At 41.7% G+C, this 26578-nt stretch overlaps 1 protein-coding gene across 3 annotated transcripts in view; it reads left to right on the forward strand.

Moving 5' to 3' along the window:
• LOC139746531 (putative aldolase class 2 protein PA3430) overlaps positions 1-26578 on the forward strand; it is a 45365-nt gene that overhangs the window by 11158 nt on the left and 7629 nt on the right. For 2 of the 3 annotated variants that reach the window (XR_011712171.1, XM_071657854.1), the window contains exons 2-5: positions 2106-2217; positions 23355-23508; positions 24965-25127; positions 26000-26134. Coding sequence is in view for 2 of the 3 variants with exons in the window: in XM_071657854.1 (XP_071513955.1) it covers positions 26005-26134 (130 nt within the window). In the remaining variant the exon portion in view is untranslated. Of the gene's footprint in view, positions 1-2105; positions 2218-23354; positions 23509-23578; positions 23602-24964; positions 25128-25999; positions 26135-26578 lie in introns of those variants that run through there. The other variant, XM_071657855.1, reaches the window with a different exon arrangement.

Genomic DNA, 26578 nt, shown 5'->3' on the forward strand with positions numbered 1-26578 from the left:
CACAATTTCCACATGGCACTTTATAGATTCATCCAAGAGATTTTTCTGGTGAATTCCTGATTAAGATATTCTTTATAGTATTATTGTTGCTGAAGGCAACATTTACATTAAAGGATTTAAGAAACATGGGAATTAGAAAAGATAGAGGAAGTGAACTGTTTTAAATATCTGGAAGTGGATTTAGCAACGGATGGAACCGTGGAAGCGGAGGTGTCACGGGTTGGGGGAGGGGGCGAAGGTTCTGCGAGCGTTGAAGAATGTGTGGAAGTCGAGAACGTTATCTCGGAGAGCAAAAATGGGTATGTTTGAAGGAATAGTGGTTTCAACAATTGTTATGTGGTTGTGAGGCATGGGCTATTGATAGGGTTGTGCAGAGGAGGGTGGATGTATTGGAAATGAGATGTTTGAGGGAAGTATGTGCTGTGAGGTGATTTGATCGAGTAAGTATTGAAAGTTTAAGAGAGATGTTTGGTGATAAAAAGAGCGTTGTTGAGAGAGCAGAAGAGGTTGTATTGAAATGGTTTGGTCACATGGAGAAAATGAGCGGGGAAAGATTGACAAAGAGGTATATATGTGTCAGAGATGAAGGGAACGAGAAGTGGGAGACCAAATTGGAGGTGGTAGGATGGAGTGGAAAAGATTTTGAGCGATCGCGGTCTGAACATGCAGGAGGGTGAAAGGCGTGCCAGGAATAGAGTGAATTGGAACGATGTGGTATACCGGGGTCGACGTGCTGTCACTGTATTGAACCAGGACATGTGAAGCGTCTCAGGTAATCCATGAAAAATTTTGTTTGGCCTTGATGTGGAAAGGGAGATGTGGTTTCGGTGCATTATATATGACAGCTAGAGACTGAGTGTGAACGAATGTGGCCTTTGTTTTCTTTTCCTAGAGCTACCTCGTACATGCGTGGGAGATGGGGGATGCCATCTCATGTGTAGCGGGGCGGTGATGGGAATGGATGAAGGCAGCAAGTATGAATATGTACATGTGTACATATGTATATGTCTGTGTAAGTATATGTACGTATACGTTGAAATGTATACGTATGTATATGTGCATGTGTGGGCGCTTATGTATATACATATGTACGTGGGTGGGTTGGGTCATTCTTTTGTCCGTTTCCTTGCGCTACCTCGCTAATGCGGGAGACAGCGACAAGAGAGAGAGAGAGAGAGAGAGAGAGAGAGAGAGAGAGAGTTTATTTTGATAGGAAGAGGAAAAGATACGTATGAATGTGATGATGTTTATTGTATGACGACTTGTATGAATACATATGTTAACATCTTGCATGTATATGATGAAAATTAGCATTTGTATGTATGATGACCTAGATTATGCATATATTTATATGATGAAGACTGATCTAAATATGAATAGATATTCACGTGCATAATGATGATGACATGCATGAGGACAGTACACTTTCCCAATCCAGTATGTGTCTTTGATGATACATTTATGAACAGCAAGTTCCTTGTAAACGATGGAATATGGTTCAGATCTTGTGGCAGACTGAAAGTAAGACTGATCCCAAAGGGTCATTAAACCCTAAGGTCATTCCGTCATGCTCAGAGCGTTGAAATACAGTATTTATGGCACCATAACTAACCGTTCAGGGATAATTCCTGTGTTATCGTCAGACATGCTCGAACAAAAAGAAGAGGTTCTTGTTCTCAGTGGACAAAGACCTTTGATTCTTCTTTTTGAATTTGAATTGATTTACGAAATGCATCATTCATGTTTTGGTTTGCCCCGAGGCTTCAGTAGTCATGATATTTGATTTACTTATCGTTACTGTAGGACCAGTTTCCACGAAAGAGTCCTGATGTTATCCAGGACTCCTTTGTAAAGGATCCTGTAGGCCAAGACTGTTTATTCCAGCGAGAGGGAAATGCAGACTCCTTTGGAGTGAGAGGTTCTCTAACGAGGCTGTACTCCAGGTGACACAGCATCCCTCAAGGTGACTTTTCACTCGCAGTGTAACCTCGAGCAGGTGGAGTCTGGTGATCCCGCTTATATTTAGTCATATCGCTAGACGTCCGAGGCACGAGCCTCCTCCGATCTCAAAACTCATTACTTTATTAACTCCTCAGACACTGCAGGGAAGATGTGGTCGCTGGCGGCCATACGGTGGGGTCGAACCCTGGTCAGGAACTTTACCTCGGACTGTCTCAAACCCTACAACGTCCCTGATGGCAGTTGGGGCGCCAACAGGTAAGGCAACCTCAATTTCTAAGCTCCTGAGGGTGTGGTACCCGATATATAGACCTAGGGAACCAGGCCCTTGTCCCTTACCTGGACTTACATAGAGACAGTGCTAGGGATGTGTGGTCACTCTGGCTGACGAGGATCATAAGGTCATTGTGACTTACAGTGTCTCAGGGCACTGTAGTTTATGATGAGCACCAAGCCACTGTCTCCTGCACTAAGTAACAGGTCTCTGTGATTTGCATCAAGTGCCAGGTCATTGTCTTTTACACTAAGTAACAGGTCACTGTAGCTTACGTCAAGTACCAGGTTATTGTCTCATACAGTAACAGGTCACCGTGCCTTACATCGGATACCAGGACTCTATGTCTTACCCATAGTGTCACATGGCAGTGCCTTACACTCAGTACCAGGCCTCAAATCTGTGGGTAAGTTTTTGCTACACATTACATTAAGGGATTTCGTTTTAAGGGCAAACTATATATACCTATAGAAAGAGGTGACGAAAAATGTAGTTTTACGAATGTATATACACGCATACTCACATATACCTCCTTCATTCCTCTCTCTCTCTCTCTCTCTCTCTCTCTCTCTCTCTCTCTCTCTCTCTCTCTCTCTCTCTCTCTCTCTCTCTCTCTCTCTCTCTCTCTCTCTCTCTCTCTCTCTCTCTCTCTCTCTCTGAAGATTTGTAGAAGTTTTCAGAAAAGAGAGAATGTTGGGGTGGAGAGAGTGGTGAGAGTAAGTGAGCGTGGGAAGGAGATTTGTGTGAGGAAGTACCAGGAGAGACTGAATGCAGAATGGAGAAAGGTGCGAGCAAAGGACGTAAGGGGAATGGAGGAGTAATGGGATGTATTTAGGGAAGCAGTATTGGCTTGCGCAAAACATGCCTGTGTATGAGAAGCATGGGAGGTGGGCAGATTAGAAAGGGTATGGAGTGGTGGGATGAAGTAAGATTATTAGTGAAGGAGAAGAAAGGCATTTGGACGATGATTGCAAGGAAATAGTGTAAATGACGGGGAGATGTATAGAATAAAGAGCAGGAGTTCAAGAGAAAGGTCCAAGAGGTGATGAAGAGGGCAAATGAGAGTTGGGGTGTGAGAGTATCTTTAAATTTTAGGGAGAATAAAAAGATGTTTTGGAAGGAAGTAAATAAAGTGCGTAAGACATAAGAAATGGGAACATCGGTGAAGGGGGCTAATGGGGAGGTAATAACAAGTAGTGTTGATGTGAGAAGGAGATGGAGTGAGTATTTTGAAGGTGTTTTGAATGTGTTAAATGATAGAGTGGCAGATATAGGGTGCTTTGGTCGAGGTAATGTGCGGTGAGAGGGTTAGGGGGAATGATTTGGCAAATAGAGAATAGGTAGTAAAAGCTTTGCAGAAGATGAAAGCCAGTAAGGCAGCAGGTTTGGATGGTATTGCAGTGGAATTTGTTAAAAAAGTGGGTGATTGTGTTGCTGACTGGTTAGTAAGGATATTCATTGTATGTATGACTCATTGTGAGGTGCCTGAGGATTGGCGGAATGCTTGCATAGTGCCATTGTACAAAGGCAAAGGGGATAAAAGTGAGTGCTCAAATTACAAAGGTATAAGTTTGTTGAGTATTCTAGGTAAATCATATGGGAGGGTATCGATTGAAAGGGTGAAAGCATGTACAGAGCATCAGATTGGGCAAGAGCAGTGTGGTTCCAGAAGTGGTAGAGGATGTGTGGATCAGATATTTGCTTTGAAAAGTATATGTGAGAAATACTTAAAAAAGGCATATGCTAGAGTTGACAGAGCTGCTCTGTGGAAGGCATTAAGAATATATTGTTTGGGAGGCAAGTTGCTAGAAGCAGTGAAAAGTTTTTATCGAGGATGTAAGGCATGTGTACGTGCAGGAAAAGAGGAAAGTGTTTGGTTCTCAGTGAATGTTGGTTTGCGGCAGAGGTGCGTGATGTCTCCATGGTTGTTAATCTGTTTATGGATAGGGTTGTTAGGGAGGTGAAAGCAAGAGTTTTGGAAAGGAGCGCAAGTATGCAGTCTGTTGTGGATGTGAGGGCTTGGGAATTGAGTTAGTTGCTGTTCGCTGATGATTCAGCACTGGTGGTTGTTCGGGTGAGAAACTGCAGAAGCTGGTAAGTGAGTTTGGTAAAGTGTGTAAGAAAGAGAGTTAAGAGTAAATGTGAATAAGAGCAAGGTTATTAGGTACAGTAGGGTTGAGGGTCAAGTCAACTGGGAGGTTAGTTTGAATGGAGGAAATCTGGAGGAAGTTAAGTGTTTTAGATATCTTGGAGTGGATTTGGCACCGGATGGAACCATGGATGCGGAAGTGAATCACAGGGTTGGGGGACGAGGCGAAAGTTCTGGAAGCGTTGAAAATTATATGGTAGGCGAGAACATTATCTCGGAAAGCTAAAACGAGTAAGTTTGAAGGAATAGTGGGCTATAAATAGAGTTGTGCGAAGGAAGGTGGATTTGTTGGAAATGAGATGTTTGAGGACAGTATGTGGTGTGAGGTGGTTTCATCGAGTAAATAATGAAAGGGTAAGAGAGATGTATGGTAATAAAAAGAGTGTGGTTGAGAGAGCAGAAGAGGGTGCTTGGAAATGGTTTGGTTACATTGAGGGAATGAGTGAGGAAAGATTGCCAAAGAGGATATAAGTGTCAGAGGTGGAGGGAACAAGGAGAAGTGGGACACCAAATTGGAGGTGGAAGGATGGAGTGAACGATTTTGAGCGATCGGAGCTTGAACATGTATGAGGGTGAAAGGCGTACAAGGAATAGAGTGAATTGGAATGATTTGGTATGCCGGAGTCGACATGCTGTCAATGGATTGAAACAGGGCACGTGAAGCGTCTGGTGTAAACCATGAAACGTTTTGCGGGGTCTGGATATATATATATATATATATATATATATATATATATATATATATATATATATATATATATATATATATATATATATATATATATATATATATATATATATATATATATATATATATATATCTTTCTTTTCTTTCAGACTATTTGCCATTTCCCGCATTAGCGAGGTAGCGTTAAGAACAGAGGACTGGGCCTTTGAGGGAATACCCTCACCTGGCCCAATTCTCTGTTCCTTCTTTTGGAAAATTAATATATATATATATATATATATATATATATATATATATATATATATATATATATATATATATATATATATATATATATATATATATATATATATATATATATATATATATATATATATATATATATATATATATATATGCGCAGGAGGATGGATTTGCTAGAAATGAGATGTTTGAGGACAATGTGTGGTGGGAGGTGGTTTGATCGAGTAAGTAACGTAAGGGTAAGAGAGATGTGTGGAAATAAAAAGAGCGTGGTTGAGAGAGCAGAAGAGGATGTTTTGAAATGGTTTGGGCACATGGAGAGAATGAGTGAGGAAAGATTGACCAAGAGGATATATGTGTCGGAGGTGGAGGGAACGAGGAGTAGAGGGAGACCAAATTGGAGGTGGAAAGATGGAGTGAAAAAGATTTTGTGTGATCGGGGCCTGAACATGCAGGAGGGTGAAAGGAGGGCAAGGAATAGAGTGAATTGGAGCGATGTGGTATACCGGGGTTGACGTGCTGTCAGTGGATTGAATCGGGGCATGTGAAGCGTCTGGGATAAACCATGGAAAGCTGAGTAGGTATGTATATTTTGCGTGTGTGGACGTATGTATATACATGTGTATGGGGGTGGGTTGGGCCATTTCTTTCGTCTGTTTCCTTCCGCTACCTCGCAAACGCGGGAGACAGCGACAAAGCAAAAAAAAAAAGAAAAAAAAATATATACATATATATATATATATATATATATATACATATATTGGAAAAGATCACAATTACGTGTCGTGTTTCATTTTCCCCGTGGACTAGTAGGAATACACATATACATATTGTTAGAAGCAGTGAAAAGTTTTTATCGAGGATGTAAGGCATGTGTATGTGTAGGAAGAGAGGAAAGTGATTGGTTCTCAGTGAATGTAGGTTTGCGGCAGGGGTGTGTGATGTCTCCATGGTTGTTTAATTTGTTTATGGATGGGGTTGTTAGGAAGTGAATGCAAGAGTTTTGGAAAGAGGGGCAAGTATGAAGTTTGTTGTGAATGAGAGAGCTTGGGAAGTGAGTCAGTTGTTGTTCGCTGATGATACAGCGCTGGTGGCTGATTCATGTGAGAAACTGCAGAAGCTGGTGACTAAGTTTGGTAAAGTGTGTGAAAGAAAAAAGTTAAGAGTAAATGTGAATAGGAGCAAGGTTATTAGGTACAGTAGGGTTGAGGGTCAAGTCAATTGGGAGGTAAGTTTGAATGGAGAAAACCTGGAGGAACTAAAGTGTTTTAGATATCTGGGAGTGGATCTGGCAGCGGATGGAACCATGGAAGCGGAAGTGAATCATAGGGTGGGGGAGGGGGTGAAAATCCTGGGAGCCTTGAAGAATGTGTGGAAGTCGAGAACATTATCTCGGAAAGCAAAAATAGGTATGTTTGAAGGAATAGTGGTTCCAACAATGTTGTATGGCTGCGAGGCGTGGGCTATGGATAGAGTTGTGCGAAGGAGGGTGGATGTGCTGGAAATGAGATGTTTGAGGACAATGTGTGGTGTGAGGTGGTTTGATCGAGTAAGTAATGTAAGGGTAAGAGAGATGTGTGGAAATAAAGAGAGCGTGGTTGGGAGAGCAGAGGAGGGTGTTTTGAAATGGTTTGGGCACATGGAGAGAATGAGTGAGGAGAGATTGACCAAGAGGATATATGTGTCGGAGGTGGAGGGAACGAGAAGTGGGAGACCAAATTGGAGGTGGAAAGATGGAGTGAAAAAGATTTTGTGTGATCGGGGCCTGAACATGCATATATATATATATATATATATATATATATATATATATATATATATATATATATATATATATATATATATATATATATATATATATATATATATATTTTTTTTTTTTTTTTTTTTTTTTTTTTATACTTTGTCGCTGTCTCCCGCGTTTGCGAGGTAGCGCAAGGAAACAGACGAAAGAAATGGCCCAACCCCCCCCCCCCCCCATACACATGTACATACACACACCCACACACGCAAATATACATACCTACACAGCTTTCCATGGTTTACCCCAGACGCTTCACATGCCTTGATTCAATCCACTGACAGCACGTCAACCCCTGTATACCACATCGCTCCAATTCACTCTATTCCTTGCCCTCCTTTCACCCTCCTGCATGTTCAGGCCCCGATCACACAAAATCTTTTTCACTCCATCTTTCCACCTCCAATTTGGTCTCCCTCTTCTCCTCGTTCCCTCCACCTCCGACACATATATCCTCTTGGTCAATCTTTCCTCACTCATTCTCTCCATGTGCCCAAACCATTTCAAAACACCCTCTTCTGCTCTCTCAACCACGCTCTTTTTATTTCCACACATCTCTCTTACCCTTACGTTACTTACTCGATCAAACCACCTCACACCACACATTGTCCTCAAACATCTCATTTCCAGCACATCCATCCTCCTGCGCACAACTCTATCCATAGCCCACGCCTCGCAACCATACAGCATTGTTGGAACCACTATTCCTTCAAACATACCCATTTTTGCTTTCCGAGATAATGTTCTCGACTTCCACACATTTTTCAAGGCTCCCAAAATTTTCGCCCCCTCCCCCACCCTATGATCCACTTCCGCTTCCATGGTTCCATCCGCTGACAGATCCACTCCCAGATATCTAAAACACTTCACTTCCTCCAGTTTTTCTCCATTCAAACTCACCTCCCAATTGACTTGACCCTCAACCCTACTGTACCTAACAACCTTGCTCTTATTCACATTTACTCTTAACTTTCTTCTTCCACACACTTTACCAAACTCAGTCACCAGCTTCTGCAGTTTCTCACATGAATCAGCCACCAGCGCTGTATCATCAGCGAACAACAACTGACTCACTTCCCAAGCTCTCTCATCCCCAACAGACTTCATACTTGCCCCTCTTTCCAGGACTCTTGCATTTACCTCCCTAACAACCCCATCCATAAACAAATTAAACAACCATGGAGACATCACACACCCCTGCCGCAAACCTACATTCACTGAGAACCAATCACTTTCCTCTCTTCCTACACGTACACATGCCTTACATCCTCGATAAAAACTTTTCACTGCTTCTAACAACTTTCCTCCCACACCATATATTCTTAATACCTTCCACAGAGCATCTCTATCAACTCTATCATATGCAAATGAGAGTTGGGGTGAGAGACTATCAGTAAATTTTAGGGAGAATAAAAAGATGTTCTGGAAGGAGGTAAATAAAGTGCGTAAGACAAGGGAGCAAATGGGAACTTCAGTGAAGGGCGTAAATGGGGAGGTGATAACAAGTAGTGGTGATGTGAGAAGGAGATGGAATGAGTATTTTGAAGATTTGTTGAATGTGTCTGATGACAGAGTGGCAGATATAGGGTGTTTTGGTCGAGGTGGTGTGCAAAGTGAGAGGGTTAGGGAAAATGATTTGGTAAACAGAGAAGAGGTAGTAAAAGCTTTGCGGAAGATGAAAGCCGGCAAGGCAGCAGGATTGGATGGTATTGCAGTGGAATTTATTAAAAAAGGGGGTGACTGTATTGTTGATTGGTTGGTAAGGTTATTTAATGTATGTATGACTCATGGTGAGGTGCCTGAGGATTGGCGGAATGCGTGCATAGTGCCATTGTACAAAGGCAAAGGGGATAAGAGTGAGTGCTCAAATTACAGAGGTATAAGTTTGTTGAGTATTCCTGGTAAATTATATGGGAGGGTATTGATTGAGAGGGTGAAGGCATGTACAGAGCATCAGATTGGGGAAGAGCAGTGCGGTTTCAGAAGTGGTAGAGGATGTGTGGATCAGGTGTTTGCTTTGAAGAATGTATGTGAGAAATACTTAGAAAAGCAAATGGATTTGTATGTAGCATTTATGGATCTGGAGAAGGCATATATATATATATATATATATATATATATATATATAGATATATATATATATATATATATATATATATATATATATATATATATATATATATATATATATATATATATATATATATATATATATATATATGCATATATATATATATATTATCCCTGGGGATAGGGGAGAAAGAATACTTCCCACGTATTCCCTGCGTGTCGTAGAAGGCGACTAAAAGGGGAGAGAGCGGGGGGCTGGAAATCCTCCCCTCTCAATTTTATTTAATTTTCCAAAAGAAGGAACAGAGAAGGGGGCCAGGTGAGGATATTCCCTCAGTGGCCCAGTTCTCTGTTCTTAACGCTACCTCGCTAACGCGGGAAATGGCGAATAGTTTGAAAAAAAAAAAAAAAAAAATATATATATATATATATATATATATATATATATATATATATATATATATATATATATATATATATACATATATATGTATATATATATATATATATATATATATATATATATATATATATATATATATATATATATATATTTTTTTTTTTTTTTTTTTTATACTTTGTCGCTGTCTCCCGCGTTTGCGAGGTAGCGCAAGGAAACAGACGAAAGAAATGCCCAACCCACCCCCATACACATGTATATACACACGTCCACACACGCAAATATACATACCTACACAGCTTTCCATGGTTTACCCCGGACGCTTCACATGCCTTGATTCAATCCACTGACAGCACGTCAACCCCTGTATACCACATCGCTCCAATTCACTCTATTCCTTGCCCTCCTTTCACCCTCCTGCATGTTCAGGCCCCGATCACACAAAATCCTTTTCACTCCATCTTTCCACCTCCAATTTGGTCTCCCTCTTCTCCTCGTTCCCTCCACCTCCGACACATATATCCTCTTGGTCAATCTTTCCTCACTCATTCTCTCCATGTGCCCAAACCATTTCAAAACACCCTCTTCTGCTCTCTCAACCACGCTCTTTTTATTTCCACACATCTCTCTTACCCTTACGTTACTTACTCGATCAAACCACCTCACACCACACATTGTCCTCAAACATCTCATTTCCAGCACATCCATCCTCCTGCGCACAACTCTATCCATAGCCCACGCCTCGCAACCATACAACATTGTTGGAACTACTATTCCTTCAAACATACCCATTTTTGCTTTCCGGGATAATGTTCTCGACTTCCACACATTTTTCAAGGCTCCCAAAATTTTCGCCCCCTCCCCCACCCTATGATCCACTTCCGCTTCCATGGTTCCATCCGCTGACAGATCCACTCCCAGATATCTAAAACACTTCACTTCCTCCAGTTTTTCTCCATTCAAACTCACCTCCCAATTGACTTGACCCTCAACCCTACTGTACCTAATAACCTTGCTCTTATTCACATTTACTCTTAACTTTCTTCTTCCACACACTTTACCAAACTCCGTCACCAGCTTCTGCAGTTTCTCACATGAATCCGCCACCAGCGCTGTATCATCAGCGAACAACAACTGACTCACTTCCCAAGCTCTCTCATCCCCAACAGACTTCATACTTGCCCCTCTTTCCAAGACTCTTGCATTTACCTCCCTAACAACCCCATCCATAAACAAATTAAACAACCATGGAGACATCACACACCCCTGCCGCAAACCAACATTCACTGAGAACCAATCACTTTCCTCTCTTCCTACACGTACACATGCCTTACATCCTCGATAAAAACTTTTCACTGCTTCTGACAACTTGCCTCCCACACCATATATTCTTAATACCTTCCACAGAGCATCTCTATCAACTCTATCATATGCCTTCTCCAGATCCATAAATGCTACATACAAATCCAAGTATATATATATATATATATATACATATATATATATATATATATATATATATATATATATATATATATATATATATATATATATATATATATATATATATATATATATATATATATATATCATCCCTGGGGATAGGGGAGAAAGAATACTTCCCACGTATTCCCTGCGTGTCGTAGAAGGCGACTGGAGGGGACGGGAGCGGGGGGCTAGAAACCCTCCCCTCCTTGTATTTTTTTTAACTTTCTAAAATGGGAAACAGAAGAAGGAGTCACGCGGGGAGTGCTCATCCTCCTCGAAGGCTCAGACTAGGGTGTCTAAATGTGTTTGGATGTAACCAAGATGTAAAAAAAAGAAGAGATAGGTAGTATGTTTGAGGAAAGGAACCTGGATGTTTTGACTCTGAGTGAAACGAAGCTCAAGGGTAAAGGGGAAGAGTGGTTTGGAAATGTCTTGGAAGTAAAATCAGGGGTTAGTGAGAGGACAAGAGCAAGGGAAGGAGTAGCAGTACTCCTGAAACAGAAGTTGTGGGAGTATGTGATATAAATGTATGTATATGATAAGAAGTAAATTCTCGATCAATATGGGTAAAACTGAAAGTTGATAGAGAGAGATGGGTGATTATTGGTGCATATGCACCTGGGCATAAGAAAGATCATGAGAGGCAAGTGTTTTGGGAGCAGCTGAATGAGTGTGTTAGTGGTTTTGATGCATGAGATCGCGTTATAGTGATGGGTGATTTGAATGCAAAGGTGAGTAATGTGGCAGTTGAGGGAATAACTGGTATACATGGGGTGTTCAGTGTTGTAAAGGGAAATGGTGAAGAATTTGTAGATTTATGTGCTGAAAGAGGACCGGTGATTGGGAATACCTGGTTTAAAAAGCGAGATATACATAAGTATACGTATGTAATTAGGAGAGATGGCTAGAGAGCGTTATTGGATTACGTGTTAATTGACAGGCGCGCGAGAGACTCTTGGATGTTAATGTGCTGAGAGGTGCAACTGGAGGGATGTCTGATCATTATCTTGTGGAGGCTAAGGTGAAGATTTGTATGAGTTTTCAGAAAAGAAGAGTGAATGTTGGGGTGAAGAGGGTGGTGAGAGTAAGTGAGCTTGGGAAGGAGACTTTTGTGAGGAAGTACCAGGAGAGACTAAGTACAGAATGGAAAAAGGTGAGAACAATGGAAGTAAGGGGAGTGGGGGAGGAATGGGATGTATTTAGGGAATCAGTGATGGATTGCGCAAAAGATGCTTGTGGCATAAGAAGAGTGGGAGGTGGGTTGATTAGAAAGGGTAGTGAGTGGTGGGATGAAGAAGTAAGAGTATTAGTGAAAGAGAAGAGAGAGGCATTTGGACGATTTTTGCAGGGAAAAAAATGCAATTGAGTGGGAGATGTATAAAAGAAAGAGACAGGAGGTCAAGAGAAAGTTGCAAGAGGTGAAAAAGAGGGCAAATGAGAGTTGGGGTGAGAGAGTATCATTAAATTTTAGGGAGAATAAAAAGATGTTCTGGAAGGAGGTAAATAAAGTGCGTAAGACAAGGGAGCAAATGGGAACTTCAGTGAAGGGCGCAAATGTGGAGGTGATAACAAGTAGTGGTGATGTGAGAAGGAGATGGAGTGAGTATTTTGAAGGTTTGTTGAATGTGTTTGATGATAGAGTGGCAGATATAGGGTGTTTTGGTCGAGGTGGTGTGCAAAGTGAGAGGGTTAGGGAAAATGATTTGGTAAACAGAGAAGAGGTAATAAAAGCTTTGCGGAAGATGAAAGCCAGCAAGGCAGCAGGTTTGGATGGTATTGCAGTGGAATTTATTAAAAAAGGGGTTGACTGTATTACTGACTGGTTGGTAAGTTTATTTAATGTATGTATGACTCATGGTGAGGTGCCTGAGGATTGGCGGAATGCGTGCATAGTGCCATTGTACAAAGGCAAAGGGGATAAGAGTGAGTGCTCAAATTACAGAGGTATAAGTTTGTTGAGTATTCCTGGTAAATTATATGGGAGGGTATTGATTGAGAGAGTGAAGGCATGTACAGAGCATCAGATTGGGGAAGAGCAGTGTGGTTTCAGAAGTGGTAGAGGATGTGTGGATCAGGTGTTTCCTTTGAAGAATGTATGCGAGAAATACTTAGAAAAGCAAATGGATTTGTATGTAGCATTTATGGATCTGGAGAAGGCATATGATAGAGTTGATAGAGATGCTCTGTGGAAGGTATTAAGAATATATGGTGTGGGAGGCAAGTTGTTAGAAGCAGTGAAAAGTTTTTATCGAGGAGGTAAGGCATGTGTACGTGTAGGAAGAGAGGAAAGTGATTGGTTCTCAGTGAATGTAGGTTTGCGGCAGGGGTGTGTGATGTCTCCATGGTTGTTTAATTTGTTTATGGATGGGGTTGTTAGGGAGGAGAATGCAAGAGTTTTGAAAAGAGGGGCAGGTATGAAGTCTGTTGGGGATAAGAGAGCTTGGGAAGTGAGTCAGTTGGTGTTCGCTGATGATACAGCGCTGGTGGCTGATTCATGTGAGAAACTGCAGAAGCTGGTGACTGAGTTTGGTAAAGTGTGTGAAAGAAGAATGTTAGGAGTAAATGTGAATAAGAGCAAGGTTATTAGGTACAGTAGGGTTGAGGGTTAAGTCAATTGGGAGGTAAGTTTGAATGAAGCAAAACTGGAGGAAGTAAAGTGTTTTAGATATCTGGGAGTGGATCTGGCAGTGGATGGAACCATGGAAGCGGAAGTGGATCATAGGGTGGGGGAGGGGGCGAAAATTCTGGGAGCCTTGCAGAATGTGTGGAAGTCGAGAACATTATCTCGGAAAGCAAAAATGGGTATGTTTGAAGGAATAGTGGTTCCAACAATGTTGTATGGTTGCGTGGCGTGGGCTATGGATAGAGTTGTGCGCAGGAGGATGGATGTGCTGGAAATGAGATGTTTTAGGACAATGTGTGATGTGAGGTGGTTTGATCGAGTAAGTAACGTAAGGGTAAGAGAGATGTGTGGAAATAAAAAGAGCGTGGTTGAGAGAGCAGAATAGGGTGTTTTGAAATGGTTTGGGCACATGGAGAGAATGAGTGAGGAAAGATTGACCAAGAGGATATATGTGTCGGAGGTGGAGGGAACGAGGAGAAGTGGGAGACCACATTGCAGGTGGAAAGATGGAGTGAAAAAGATTTTGTGTGATCGGGGCCTGAACATGCAGGAGGGTGAAAGGAGGGCAAGGAATAGAGTGAATTGGATCGATGTGGTATACCGGGGTTGACGTGCTGTCAGTGGGTTGAATCAGGGCATGTGAAGCGTCTAGGGTAAACCATGGAAAGCTGTGTAGGTATGTATATTTGCATGTGTGGACATATGTATATACATGTGTATGGGGGTGGGTTGGGCCATTTCTTTCGTCTGTTTCCTTGCGCTACCTCGCAAACGCGGGAGACAGCAACAAAGCAAAAAAAAAAATGAAAAATATATATATATATAATCCCTTGGGATAGGGGAGAAAGAATACTTCCCACGTATTCCCTGCGTGTCGTAGAAGGCGACTAAAAGGAGAGGGAGCGTGATGCTGGTAATCCTCCCCTATTCTTTTTATATTAATTTTCCAAAAAAAGGAACAGAGAAGGATGCCAAGTGAGGCTATTCCCTCAGAGGCCCAGTCCTCTGTTCTTAACGCTTCCTTGCTAGCGCGGGAAATGGCGAATAGTTTGAAAGAAGGAAAGAATATATATATATATATATATATATATATATATATATATATATATATATATATATATATATATATATATATATATATATATATATATATATATATATATATATATATATATATATATATATATATATATATATATATATATATAATATATATATATATATATATATATATATATATATATATATATATATATATATATATATATATATATATATATATATATATATATATATATATATATATATATATATATATATATATATATATATATATATATATTTTTTTTTTTTATACTTTGTCGCTGTCTCCCGCGTTTGCGAGGTAGCGCAAGGAAACAGACGAAAGAAATGGCCCAACCCCCCCCATACACATGTATATACATACGTCCACACACGCAAATATACATACCTACACAGCTTTCCATGGTTTACCCCAGACGCTTCACATGCCTTGATTCAATCCACTGACAGCACGTCAGCCCCGGTATACCACATCGCTCCAATTCACTCTATTCCTTGCCCGCCTTTCACCCTCTTGAATGTTCAGGCCCAGAACACTCAAAATCTTTTTCACTCCATCTTTCCACCTCCAATTTGGTCTCCCACTTCTCCTCGTTCCCTCCACCTCCGACACATATATCCTCTTGGTCAATCTTTCCTCACTCATTCTCTCCATGTGCCCAAACCATTTCAAAACACCCTATTCTGCTCTCCCAACTACGCTCTTTTTGTTTCCACACACCTCTCTTACACTTACATTACTTACTCGATCAGAACACCTGACACCACATATTGTCCTCAAACATCTCATTTCCAGCACATCCATCCTCCTGCGCACAACTCTATCCATAGCTCACGCCTCGCAGCCATACAACATTGTTGGAACCACTATTCCTTCAAACATACACATTTTTGCTTTCCGAGATAATGTTCTCGAGTTCCACACATTCTTCAAGGCTTCCAGGATTCTCGCCCCCTCCCCCACCCTATGATTCACTTCCGCTTCCATGGTTCCATCCGCTGCCAGATCCACTCCCAGATATCTAAAACACTTTACTTCCTCCAGTTTTTCTCCATTCAAACTTACCTCCCAATTGACTTGACCCTCAACCCTACTGTGCCTAATAACCTTGCTCGTATTCACATTTACTCTTAACTTTCTTCTTTCACACACTTTACCAAACTCAGTCACCAGCTTCTGCAATTTCTCACATGAATCAGCCACCAGCACTGTATCATAAGCGAACAAGAACTGACTCACTTCCCAAGCTCTCTCATCCACAACAGACTGCATACTTGTCCCTCTTTCCGAAACTCTTGCATTCACCTCCTAACATCCCCATCCATAAACAAATTAAGCAACCATGGAGACATCACACACCCCTGCCGCAAACATACACTCACTGGGAACCAATCAATTTCCTCTCTTCCTACACGTACACATGCCTTACATCCTCGATAAAAACTTTTCATTACTTCTAACAACTTGCCTCCCACACCATATATTCTTAGTACCTTCCACAGAGCACTCTATCAACTCTATCATATGCCTTCTCCAGATCCATAAATGCTACATACAAATCCATTTGCTTTTCTAAGTATTTCTCACGTACATTCTTCAAAGCAAACACCTGATCAACATATCCTCTACCACTTCTGAAACCACACTGCTCTTCCCCAATCTGATGCTCTGTACATGCCTCCAACCTCTCAGTCAATTCCCTCCCATATAATTTACCAGGAATACTCAACAAACTTATACCTCTGTAATTTGAGCACTCTCTCTTATCCCCTTTCGCCTTTATACAATGGCACTATGCAAACATTCCGTCAATCCTCAGGCACCTCACCATGAATCATACATACATTAACCAACCAGTCAACAATACAGTCATCCCCTTTTTTTAATAAATTCCACTGCAATACCATCCAAATCTGCTGCCTTGCCGGCTCTCATCTTCCGCAAAGCTTTCACTACCTCTTCTCTGTTTACCGAATAATTTTCCCTAACCCTCTCACTTTGCACACCACCTCAACCAAAACACCCTATATCTGCCACTCCATCATCAAACACAATCAACAAACTTTCAAAATACTCACTCCATCCCCTTCTCACATCACCACTAAATATTATCACCTCCCCATTAGCCCCCTTCACTGAAGTTCCCATTTGCTCCCTTGGCTTACGCACTTTATTTACCTCCTTCCAGAACATCTTTTTATTCTCCCTAAAATTTAATGATACTCTCTCACCCTAGCTCTCATTTGCCCTCTTTTTCACCTCTTGCACCTTTCTCTTGACCTCCTGTCTCTTTTATACATCTCCTACTCATTTGCATTTTTTCCCTGCAAAAATCGTCCAAATGCCTCTCCCTTCTCTTTCACTAATAATCTTACTTCTTCATCCCACCACTCACTACCCTTTCTAATGAACCCACCTCCCACGTTTCTCATGCCACAAGCATCTTTTGCGCAAGCCTTCACTGCTTCCATAAATATATCCCATTCCTCCCCCACTCCCCTTACCTCCTTTGTTCTCACCTTTTTCCATACTGTACTTAGTCTCTCCTGGTACTTCCTCACACAAGTCTCCTTCCTAAGGTCACTTACTCTCACCACTCTCTTCACCCCCAACATTTTCACTTCTTTTCTGAAAACCCATACAAATCTTCACCTTCGCCTCCACAAGATAATGATCAGACATCCCTCCAGTTGCGCCTCTCAGCACATTAACATCCAAAAGTCTCTCATTCGCGCACCTGTCAATTAACACGTAATCCAATAACGCTCTCTGGCCATCTCTCCTACTTACATACGTATACTTATATACATCTCGCATTTTAAAACAGGTATTCCCAATCACCAGTCCTTTTTCAGCACATAAATCTACAAGCTCTTCACCATTTCCATTTACAACACTGAACACCCCATGTATACCAATTATTCCCTCAACTACCACATTACTCACCTTTGCATTCAAATCACCCATCACTGTAACCCGGTCTTGTGCATCAAAACCACTAACACACTCATTCAGCTGCTCCCAAAACACTTGCCTCTCATGATCTTTCTTCTCATGCCCAGGAGCATATGCACCAATAATCACCCATCTCTCTCCATAAACTTTCAGTTTTACCCATATCAGTCTAGAATTTACTTTCTTACATTCTATCACATACTCCCACCAATCCTGTTTCAGGAGTAGTGCTACTCCTTCCCTTGCTCTTGTCCTCTCACTAACCCCTGACTTTACTCCCAAGACATATTCAAACCACTCTTCCCCTTTACCCTTGATCTTTGTTTCACTCAGAGCCAAAACATCCAGATTCCTTTCCTCAAACATACTACCTATCTCTCCTTTTCTCACATCTTGGTTACATCCACACACATTTAGACACCCCAATCTGAGCCTACGAGGAGGATGAGCACTCCCCGCGTGACTCCTTCTTCTGTTTCCCATTTTAGAAAGTAAAAATACAAGGAGGGGAGGATATATATATATATATATATATATATATATATATATATATATATATATATATATATATATATATATATATATATATATATATATATATATATATATATATAGGTGGACTGTGGACTGATTGCCTCTTCCATGATTCGAACCTATACATTCGACCCCTGGCGACCCGTGAATGCTTCACAGTCAGGAATGCTCACCATTACACCATGAAGGTCTATTTTTCTCTTTTATTTTTGTGTTTCACAAATGATTTTTACCTCCCTCTCATTCCTTCTCGATATCGCCTAGCATGATAGACACTGTGATGATCTCGTGTTTACATTTCAATCTGAGCAGTACTTGCTATGCTCACAATGTTCTAATCTATCTTCACGGTAACCATTATAATATATCAATACGTTTTTTTACTATGTATTCCAAAGTTTCCTAGTTCTGACATATGTTTTCCCTTTATGTCTCTCATCCCCAGAAGTTCTTATATAGTGTCATGTTTTCTGGAAAGAAATATTTCCTATTCATTTACGCATTTGAAATCAGACTTTGTCCGGATTCTGTTTCCCTGAATCATGTGTCTGTTGCTCAGATGTTGTATCCCTGAATCATGTGTCTGTTGTCCAGGTGTTGTATCCCTGAAGCCTGTGGCTTCTGTTTCTCATAGTTTACCCTCTATATCTGTGGCTTCTGTTTCTCATAGTTTACCCTCTATATCTGTGGCTTCTGTTTCTCATCGTTTACCCTCTATATCTGTGGCTTCTGTTTCTCATCGTTTACCCTCTATATCTGTGGCTTCTGTTTCTCATAGTTTACCCTCTATATCTGTGGCTTCTGTTTCTCATAGTTTACCCTCTATATCTGTGGCTTCTGTTTCTCATAGTTTACCCTCTATATCTGTGGCTTCTGTTTCTCATAGTTTACCCTCTATATCTGTGGCTTCTGTTTCTCATAGTTTACCCTCTATATCTGTGGCTTCTGTTTCTCATAGTTTACCCTCTATATCTGTGGCTTCTGTTTCTCATAGTTTACCCTCTATATCTGTGGCTTCTGTTTCTCATAGTTTACCCTCTATATCTGTGGCTTCTGTTTCTCATAGTTTACCCTCTATATCTGTGGCTTCTGTTTCTCATAGTTTACCCTCTATATCTGTGGCTTCTGTTTCTCATAGTTTACCCTCTATATCTGTGGCTTCTGTTTCTCATAGTTTACCCTCTATATCTGTGGCTTCTGTTTCTCATAGTTTACCCTCTATATCTGTGGCTTCTGTTTCTCATAGTTTACCCTCTATATCTGTGGCTTCTGTTTCTCATAGTTTACCCTCTATATCTGTGGCTTCTGTTTCTCATAGTTTACCCTCTATATCTGTGGCTTCTGTTTCTCATAGTTTACCCTCTATATCTGTGGCTTCTGTTTCTCATAGTTTACCCTCTATATCTGTGGCTTCTGTTTCTCATAGTTTACCCTCTATATCTGTGGCTTCTGTTTCTCATCGTTTACCCTCTATATCTGTGGCTTCTGTTTCTCATAGTTTACCCTCTATATCTGTGCCTCTTTATCATATCCAGATCTTTGTCACTATACTTCATTGTTATGCATCACCTCAGTTTCACCATCTTCTTCACTTTCATCATTACACTTCCCAGTATTCTTATATCAATCTATTGATCTTATCACAATATGGCTTTTATCTTTATCGTTAAGGAAAAACACCCTTCGTGTTTGACATTTCATTCAGTTCTTATCTCGTATCTCGTTTGACTGTTGCTGTTTTAATGGCCAATGTTCCTTTATTAAGCCTTTTTGTTGAGCAACTTGATCACGTTCCCTGCTGTACTTTGTATTCATCAGTATTTTTTGCTTTGTTATTTTGTTTCTGGGTTTGTTTAAGCGTAAATAGAATTGAAGGTAAAGATGAAAAAATTAAGTTTCATTTGACTTTCATTTTTTCCCATCGTATTTTCCTGTGATTTTCGTTTGTTTTAACGGTGATGATAGTTATCTTCATGGAAGACGGTGACACAGTTCACTTTTTATAGATTCGTAACCTTGGTAGCAGATATCGTTACTTTTTGCTCCAGTGGCTGGATCTTCTCGCTCCTAACTATATTTTTTGTAAATTTAAGGAGATTCTGGCCCACCGGGCTCTCCTGTGTTCCATCCTGTGGACGGCACTATCCCGTGATAATCTTCAACAGTCCAGATGTACCTCACAAGTGAACCATTTCTAACCCATAGTTCTGCTATGCACTGTTCGTATACATGACGTGATGAACTTAGCAATACACTTCTAACTCTTCTTCATATCCCGATCACTATTCTCTGTACCCACTTATACAATACAGAGAGGGAGTTTGCGTGTGTGCGAATGTGGGTAGGTGATCATATATTTTGTATAGAGGGAAGGAGTTTTACATCCGTGGGTTCCATCACTTAACTTCATATCTTTATCATATAAACTTGGAGTGGATCTGTCAGCGGATGGAACCATGGAAGCGGAAGTGGATCATAGGGTGGGGGAGGGGGCGGAAATTTTGGGAGCCTTGAAAAATGTGTGGAAGTCGAGAACATTATCTCGGAAAGCAAAAATGGGTATGTTTGAAGGAATAGTGGTTCCAACAATGTTGTATGGTTGCGAGGCGTGGGCTATGGATAGAGTTGTGCGCAGGAGGATGGATGTGCTGGAAATGAGATGTTTGAGGACAATGTGTGGTGTGAGGTGGTTTGATCGAGTAAGTAACGTAAGGGTAAGAGAGATGTGTGGAAATAAAAAGAGCGTGGTTGAGAGAGCAGAAGAGGGTGTTTTGAAATGGTTTGGGCACATGGAGAGAATGAGTGAGGAAAGATTGACCAAGAGGATATATGTGTCGGAGGTGGAGGGAACGAGGAGAAGAGGGAGACCAAATTGGAGGTGGAAAGATGGAGTGAAAAAGATTTTGTGTGATCGGGGCCTGAACATGCAGGAGGGTGAAAGGAGGGCAAGGAATAGAGTGAATTGGAGCGATGTGGTATACAGGGTTTGACGTGCTGTCAGTGGATTGAATCAAGGCATGTGAAGCGTCTGGGGTAAACCATGGAAAGCTGTGTAGGTATGTATATTTGCGTGTGTGGACGTGTGTATGTACATGTGTATGGGGGGGGGGGGTTGGGCCATTTCTTTCGTCTGTTTCCTTGCGCTACCTCGCAAACGCGGGAGACAGCGACAAAGTATAAAAAAAAAAAAAAAAAAAAAAATAAACTTGGAATTTTCCATTCCTGGCCACGACCACCTCATCTTTATTTAGCTTGTCTCACATATCCACGATCTGGTTGCAGACGACGTGTTTCCTCTAATATTACTAGAAGCTCTTCCTATCACGTCTACTGCTATGTTCCTGGGTTTGAGTTTATCTTGATTTCAAGTGATTGGTGTACATCAAAATCATCATAACGCTTTAGAGATCTGGGGTTAATTTTCACAGTCTCTCATCCTCCACTTCTCCTTCAGTGTGAGCTGTTCGACAGCTTACCTCCTCTTCATAACTCACTCTACTCAGCTGTCTCTATCATCAATGCATTTTGCTGGACCCTCTCCAGGAAATTCGTTTATTTCTGGAAGTAAGAAAAAACCTATTGTTGAAACACTTCCCAACATGAATCGAATAAGCATCATATACATCGTAGATACGTCAACATCCATATACTTATAAGACGGTTTTGACCAAGACCAACATATAAGTTGCTCACATCAGAGTCTTCCAAAAGTGTTTTTCTGGTAATACATTCAGGATAATGTTAGCCCTAAAGTCCCCTTCACAGAATGATCCTTGTAAGTTACCTCAGACACTTTTGTCTGCTTTCATCACCGTCCACCATTGATACATTTACTTTGGTTTAATTTCAGAAGCAATTTTTCCTGACCCCTACAGTATTTTGTATAGGTCACTTACCAACAACATTGAAATCTATTCATGTGATTTGATCCTTTACACAGAGGAGAAACAGTAGAATTCCAAGCACTTACTCCCTAAGGGACCTCACTGGTTATCCACGCTCACTTGGAAAAAAAAAATTGTCTTCTACATCATACGATCTCTGCTCTCTGAAATTCAATTATCACTCCATTAAAGTAACCCCTAACTCATGCAGACCTGGCTATCTGACTTCTCGATCTATCTTCTTTGGGAGATAGTGTCAAAGGCTTTCTGTCAGGATAAGAATATACAGTTCACCTAACCATTCTTTCTTCTTTTGTTATCCTAAGATGTCGCTTAATCTTTTGTAAGAGTCCAGTAGACTCATTATTCATGATTTCTGTTAAAAGACATGTTGTCTTACGGCAATATTTTCTGCCAGCCGAGAATTAGTCTCATTCTTTTCCTTATCATTTTGTCCAGCATCATGCAGACCACGCTCGTTAACGACGCTGGTCTGTTGTTCACTGAACAGCCCACTTCTCTGTCGCTTTTCTTGACTATCGACACTACATTAGCTCTCCTTCATCCCATTAAAACACTACCCTTACTGTATGACATCTCTGAATCACTCCCAGCATCTGGTCTAAGATCTCTGTTGTGCACCTACCGAGTGCAGATAGTGAGATGCCATCTGGTCTATGGTCGATTGTTGTGTTATCTTCCCTCCTCATCCAGTCCAAGTGTTCAGTGTTTAAGAACTTTACGTTATGCTCTGAAACTCTTTATTCACCTCTTCTCAATTCTCCTCATCCCATATCTCCATCAAATTATCTTCGTAGATTCCTGTACTTTATTACAGTTATTAGACCACTCATTGATTCTTTCTCTGTCCTCCCTTTTCTCCACTCATATCTGCCGTTACTTCACTGTGGGTCGAGCAAAGTCTGGTTCAACTGGCCAGTTCTAATTCTCTGGAAACTTGCTATTCGATCAATCAAAAATTTTTCATTAATCCTTCTGGTATATTTCGTTTGTGTGTATGTGAAATATCTATTGTGTTTATATATCTGTATGTGTGTGAGAGAAAGCGTTACAAGGCCTTGTTACTATTGTTATGTGTATGATGCTTGTAACACTGTTCTAGTCATTGAAGCAGGTTAGGAGGTGAGCCCTGACCCTGGTGTGTTATGTCGTCAGTAGATCCGAGATCGTTTCTCCCCCAGGGCGGCCAGGCTGGAGCTGGCTGCAGCGTACAGGGGGCTGGACCAGCTCGGCCTCAACGAAGGTGCAGCCAACCACCTGACGGTGATGGCGCCCCGGGCTGACGGCCAGGGCAAGGTCATGCTCGTCATCAACCACGGCCTCCACTGGCGGGAGGTGAGTGAACCACGGCCTCCACTGGCGGGAGGTGAGTGAACCACGGCCTCCACTGGCGGGAGGTGAGTGAACCACGGCCTCCACTGGCGGGAGGTGAGTGAACCACGGCCTCCACACGGCACTTGTGTTGTGATCTTTGTCCCACACGTGACCAGCGGCCTCGCTGGAGCGCAAGACTATAATTCACTTGACCGTCTTACGAGCAGACTTCGAGCAGGACGTGAAACTAGAAAGCTATTGTTCATCAGTCGATTCTGGCGTCACGAGGGGTTAACTACGTGGCTCTGATTACTGTCTGGCATTTCTACTGGCAAAAATTACGTGATTAAACACCTGGCTGTTCCTCATTTGCTGTCTGTAGGTGACAGGGTCATAACACGAAGGTTCTGGCCTAGTTTTCTGCTGTTGTTTTTGGAGTCATTACACGAACAGAATCTCCTAAAAGTTTGTAGGTGAAGGGGGTATGTGCATATAAGGCTCCCCTCAAAATTATTGATTAAGGTCATTATACGGAAGGGGATTGTGGGAGCTTTTAGGTGAGGAGACCATTACAAACGAGGGGCTCCCTCTGTGCTTACAGGTAAAGGGGCATTTACTCAGGGGCTGGGTGGGGGGGACTGTGTACGTGAATGGGATATTACACAGACGGGTTATTCAAGAACAGTAAGATGCCGTAGGCTTATCACATTGGTCAGGCCATCCTGGGATTACTGAAGCCCAAGGGTAAAAAGAAACTGATAAAGGAAGGTTTTACTCGGGCTGGAAAGGTTCGCCGATTAACGCAGAGGTTGTAGATCCTTCCTGAAGCAGATAGACGTGATGGTGTTATCAGTCTGTGCCTCCCTGGGTGAAGTGTTCAAAGTTAGAGAAGTATTGAGATTTAGTCGCTGAACTTAACCTAACTTAACGTGCATAATGGCTTGACGACCTCCTCATCCTGGTGGACTCCCCGATAGTCATTTGTTATCAAGGATCTGATGAAGTGTGTGGTGCTGGTAGTGTGGATAACGATGCATATTGCTAATCTATTGGCCGGGGATCGATCCCTGGCGACAGCTGACAGCCAACAGCCTACTAAACTATTCACACTTGTGGTTGTGGTGGATAAATGGGTATGACATCTGTGACAGACGTGGTTATTTACAGTGTACCAAGGGATGTCCAGGTCCGGGGACATGGCTTTCACTGAGAGTCCCAGAGAGTTGCAGGGCGCTGGGAGATAAGGGATACAAATAGATAAAAATATAGAGTTAGATTGATAAAAGTTAACTGTGCTGCATGACCGGGTAATACAGCATTCAGTCGTGATCTGCTGCATGACCAGCTAACTCCACCAGTCAGTCAGGATTTGCTGTATGACCAGCTAGATCTAGCAGTTAGTCTGTTCTTCATGGCCAGGTAGCTCCAGTAGGCTACCCTATGACCCATGTTCTCTGACATGTCTCTCCCGGAACAGGTGACGGCAAGCAATCTGGTGGGGGTGGACCAGTCAGGGCAGACGGTAGAGGGGGTGGGCAAGCCAGATGGGGCGGCCGCCCACATCCACATGGGCATCCGACGTGTTCGACCCGACGCCAAAGTCGTTATGCACACCCACTAGCCCTACGCCACCACCCTGGGTCAGTCTGTGCGACCATCACATCCCCCGCTGTTCCTCCTCACTACCACTCCATCTCCGTTAGATCTCGTTATATTATATAGTTATCAGCTGTCATAAAAACCTTTATATGATATATGACTGTCCTTACGTCAACTCCAGTTCCCTTCGTAGCTCTGACTTGGTAACAGTCAATTATCACCTTAGGCCTTAAGCAATAACTCTCAGTTAATGCCTTAGCTCTTACGTATTAACTGTTACTTATCATACTAGCCCTTCAGCAATGACTGTCTGTTATCAATATAAGCCTTCACGCAATATCTGCCAGTTATCACCTTATCTCTTATGTAATAAATGTAAGTTATGTATCAACAGTCATTTATCATACTAGCCCTTAAGCAATGACTGTTTGTTATCACCAAAGCCCTTAACTATCAGCTATCACCGAAGCCCTTAGCTGATGACCGTCAGTTATCACCCTGGACCTTAACATGATAGATGTCTGTTACATTCTATTGCACCTCAATGTTCCACACACTATCTTCTTACACCATATTTGCCATCTTCATTTCTGTGCACCATACGTATCCCCTTCACATTTTCCATACACCATTTTCATCTTACACCATTGCTAACTTCCCCTCTATACCCTTCCCCATCACCATCACCTTCCCATTAAAACCATCTTCAGTAAACAACACCATCTCCATTTACAGTGACCTTCTCTACACACTATCACTAGTAGTCTCAACCATCATCATCGTCTTCGCTACAACCACATGTCATTCATTTGTATTTACACTTTGACTGTATAATAAAAACACGTGATTCTAATAAGTCAGTTATCGTGGTGTCCAGTCGAGGGTGAGACGTAACACTGACACTGTTCTTCAGCTGTTATGAAGGACCCGAAGCTGCTGATGATTCAGCAGAACTCCCTGTATTTCTATCAGACCGTCGCCTATGATACCAAATACAGTGGACCTGCGATGGCTATAGAAGCGGGCATGGAACTTGGGCAAGTGTTGGGTAAGTAGGAGAGCCAAGGCTGTTTTTATGTGAGTAAGAAGAGGAATTAATGTAATTAGTGGGTAAGCAGGAAGTTTCTCCTCGTAACAAGAGAATCAAGAACAGTTCATGAACAATGCTGAATTAGGACGAAATCTTAACCTTCGTACCTGCCCGAAAAGATGGTGCCAGCACTGACATCTCTACCTGATCTAATTACCTGCTATCTTGGTTTCATTAAGCCCATGGAGTAGGTAGAATAGTCTCCTGAAGATGATCGCATGTCGCCAGTTCGCCCTGAGTGTTCTGTTATATAGGAATGTGACGGGTAAATCTGGAATGATATCGTCAAAGAAAACGATATGGACGTAGCTTGGAAAAGCTTCAGTAAAACTTTCAAAGCAGTAGAGGGAACTTAATCATATGTGTTTTTCCAGACTTAAACTAAAACAGTGGAGCGATGAA

The sequence above is a fragment of the Panulirus ornatus genome, chromosome 65 (assembly GCF_036320965.1).
Source record: "Panulirus ornatus isolate Po-2019 chromosome 65, ASM3632096v1, whole genome shotgun sequence".
NCBI classification, from domain to species: domain Eukaryota; kingdom Metazoa; phylum Arthropoda; class Malacostraca; order Decapoda; family Palinuridae; genus Panulirus; species Panulirus ornatus.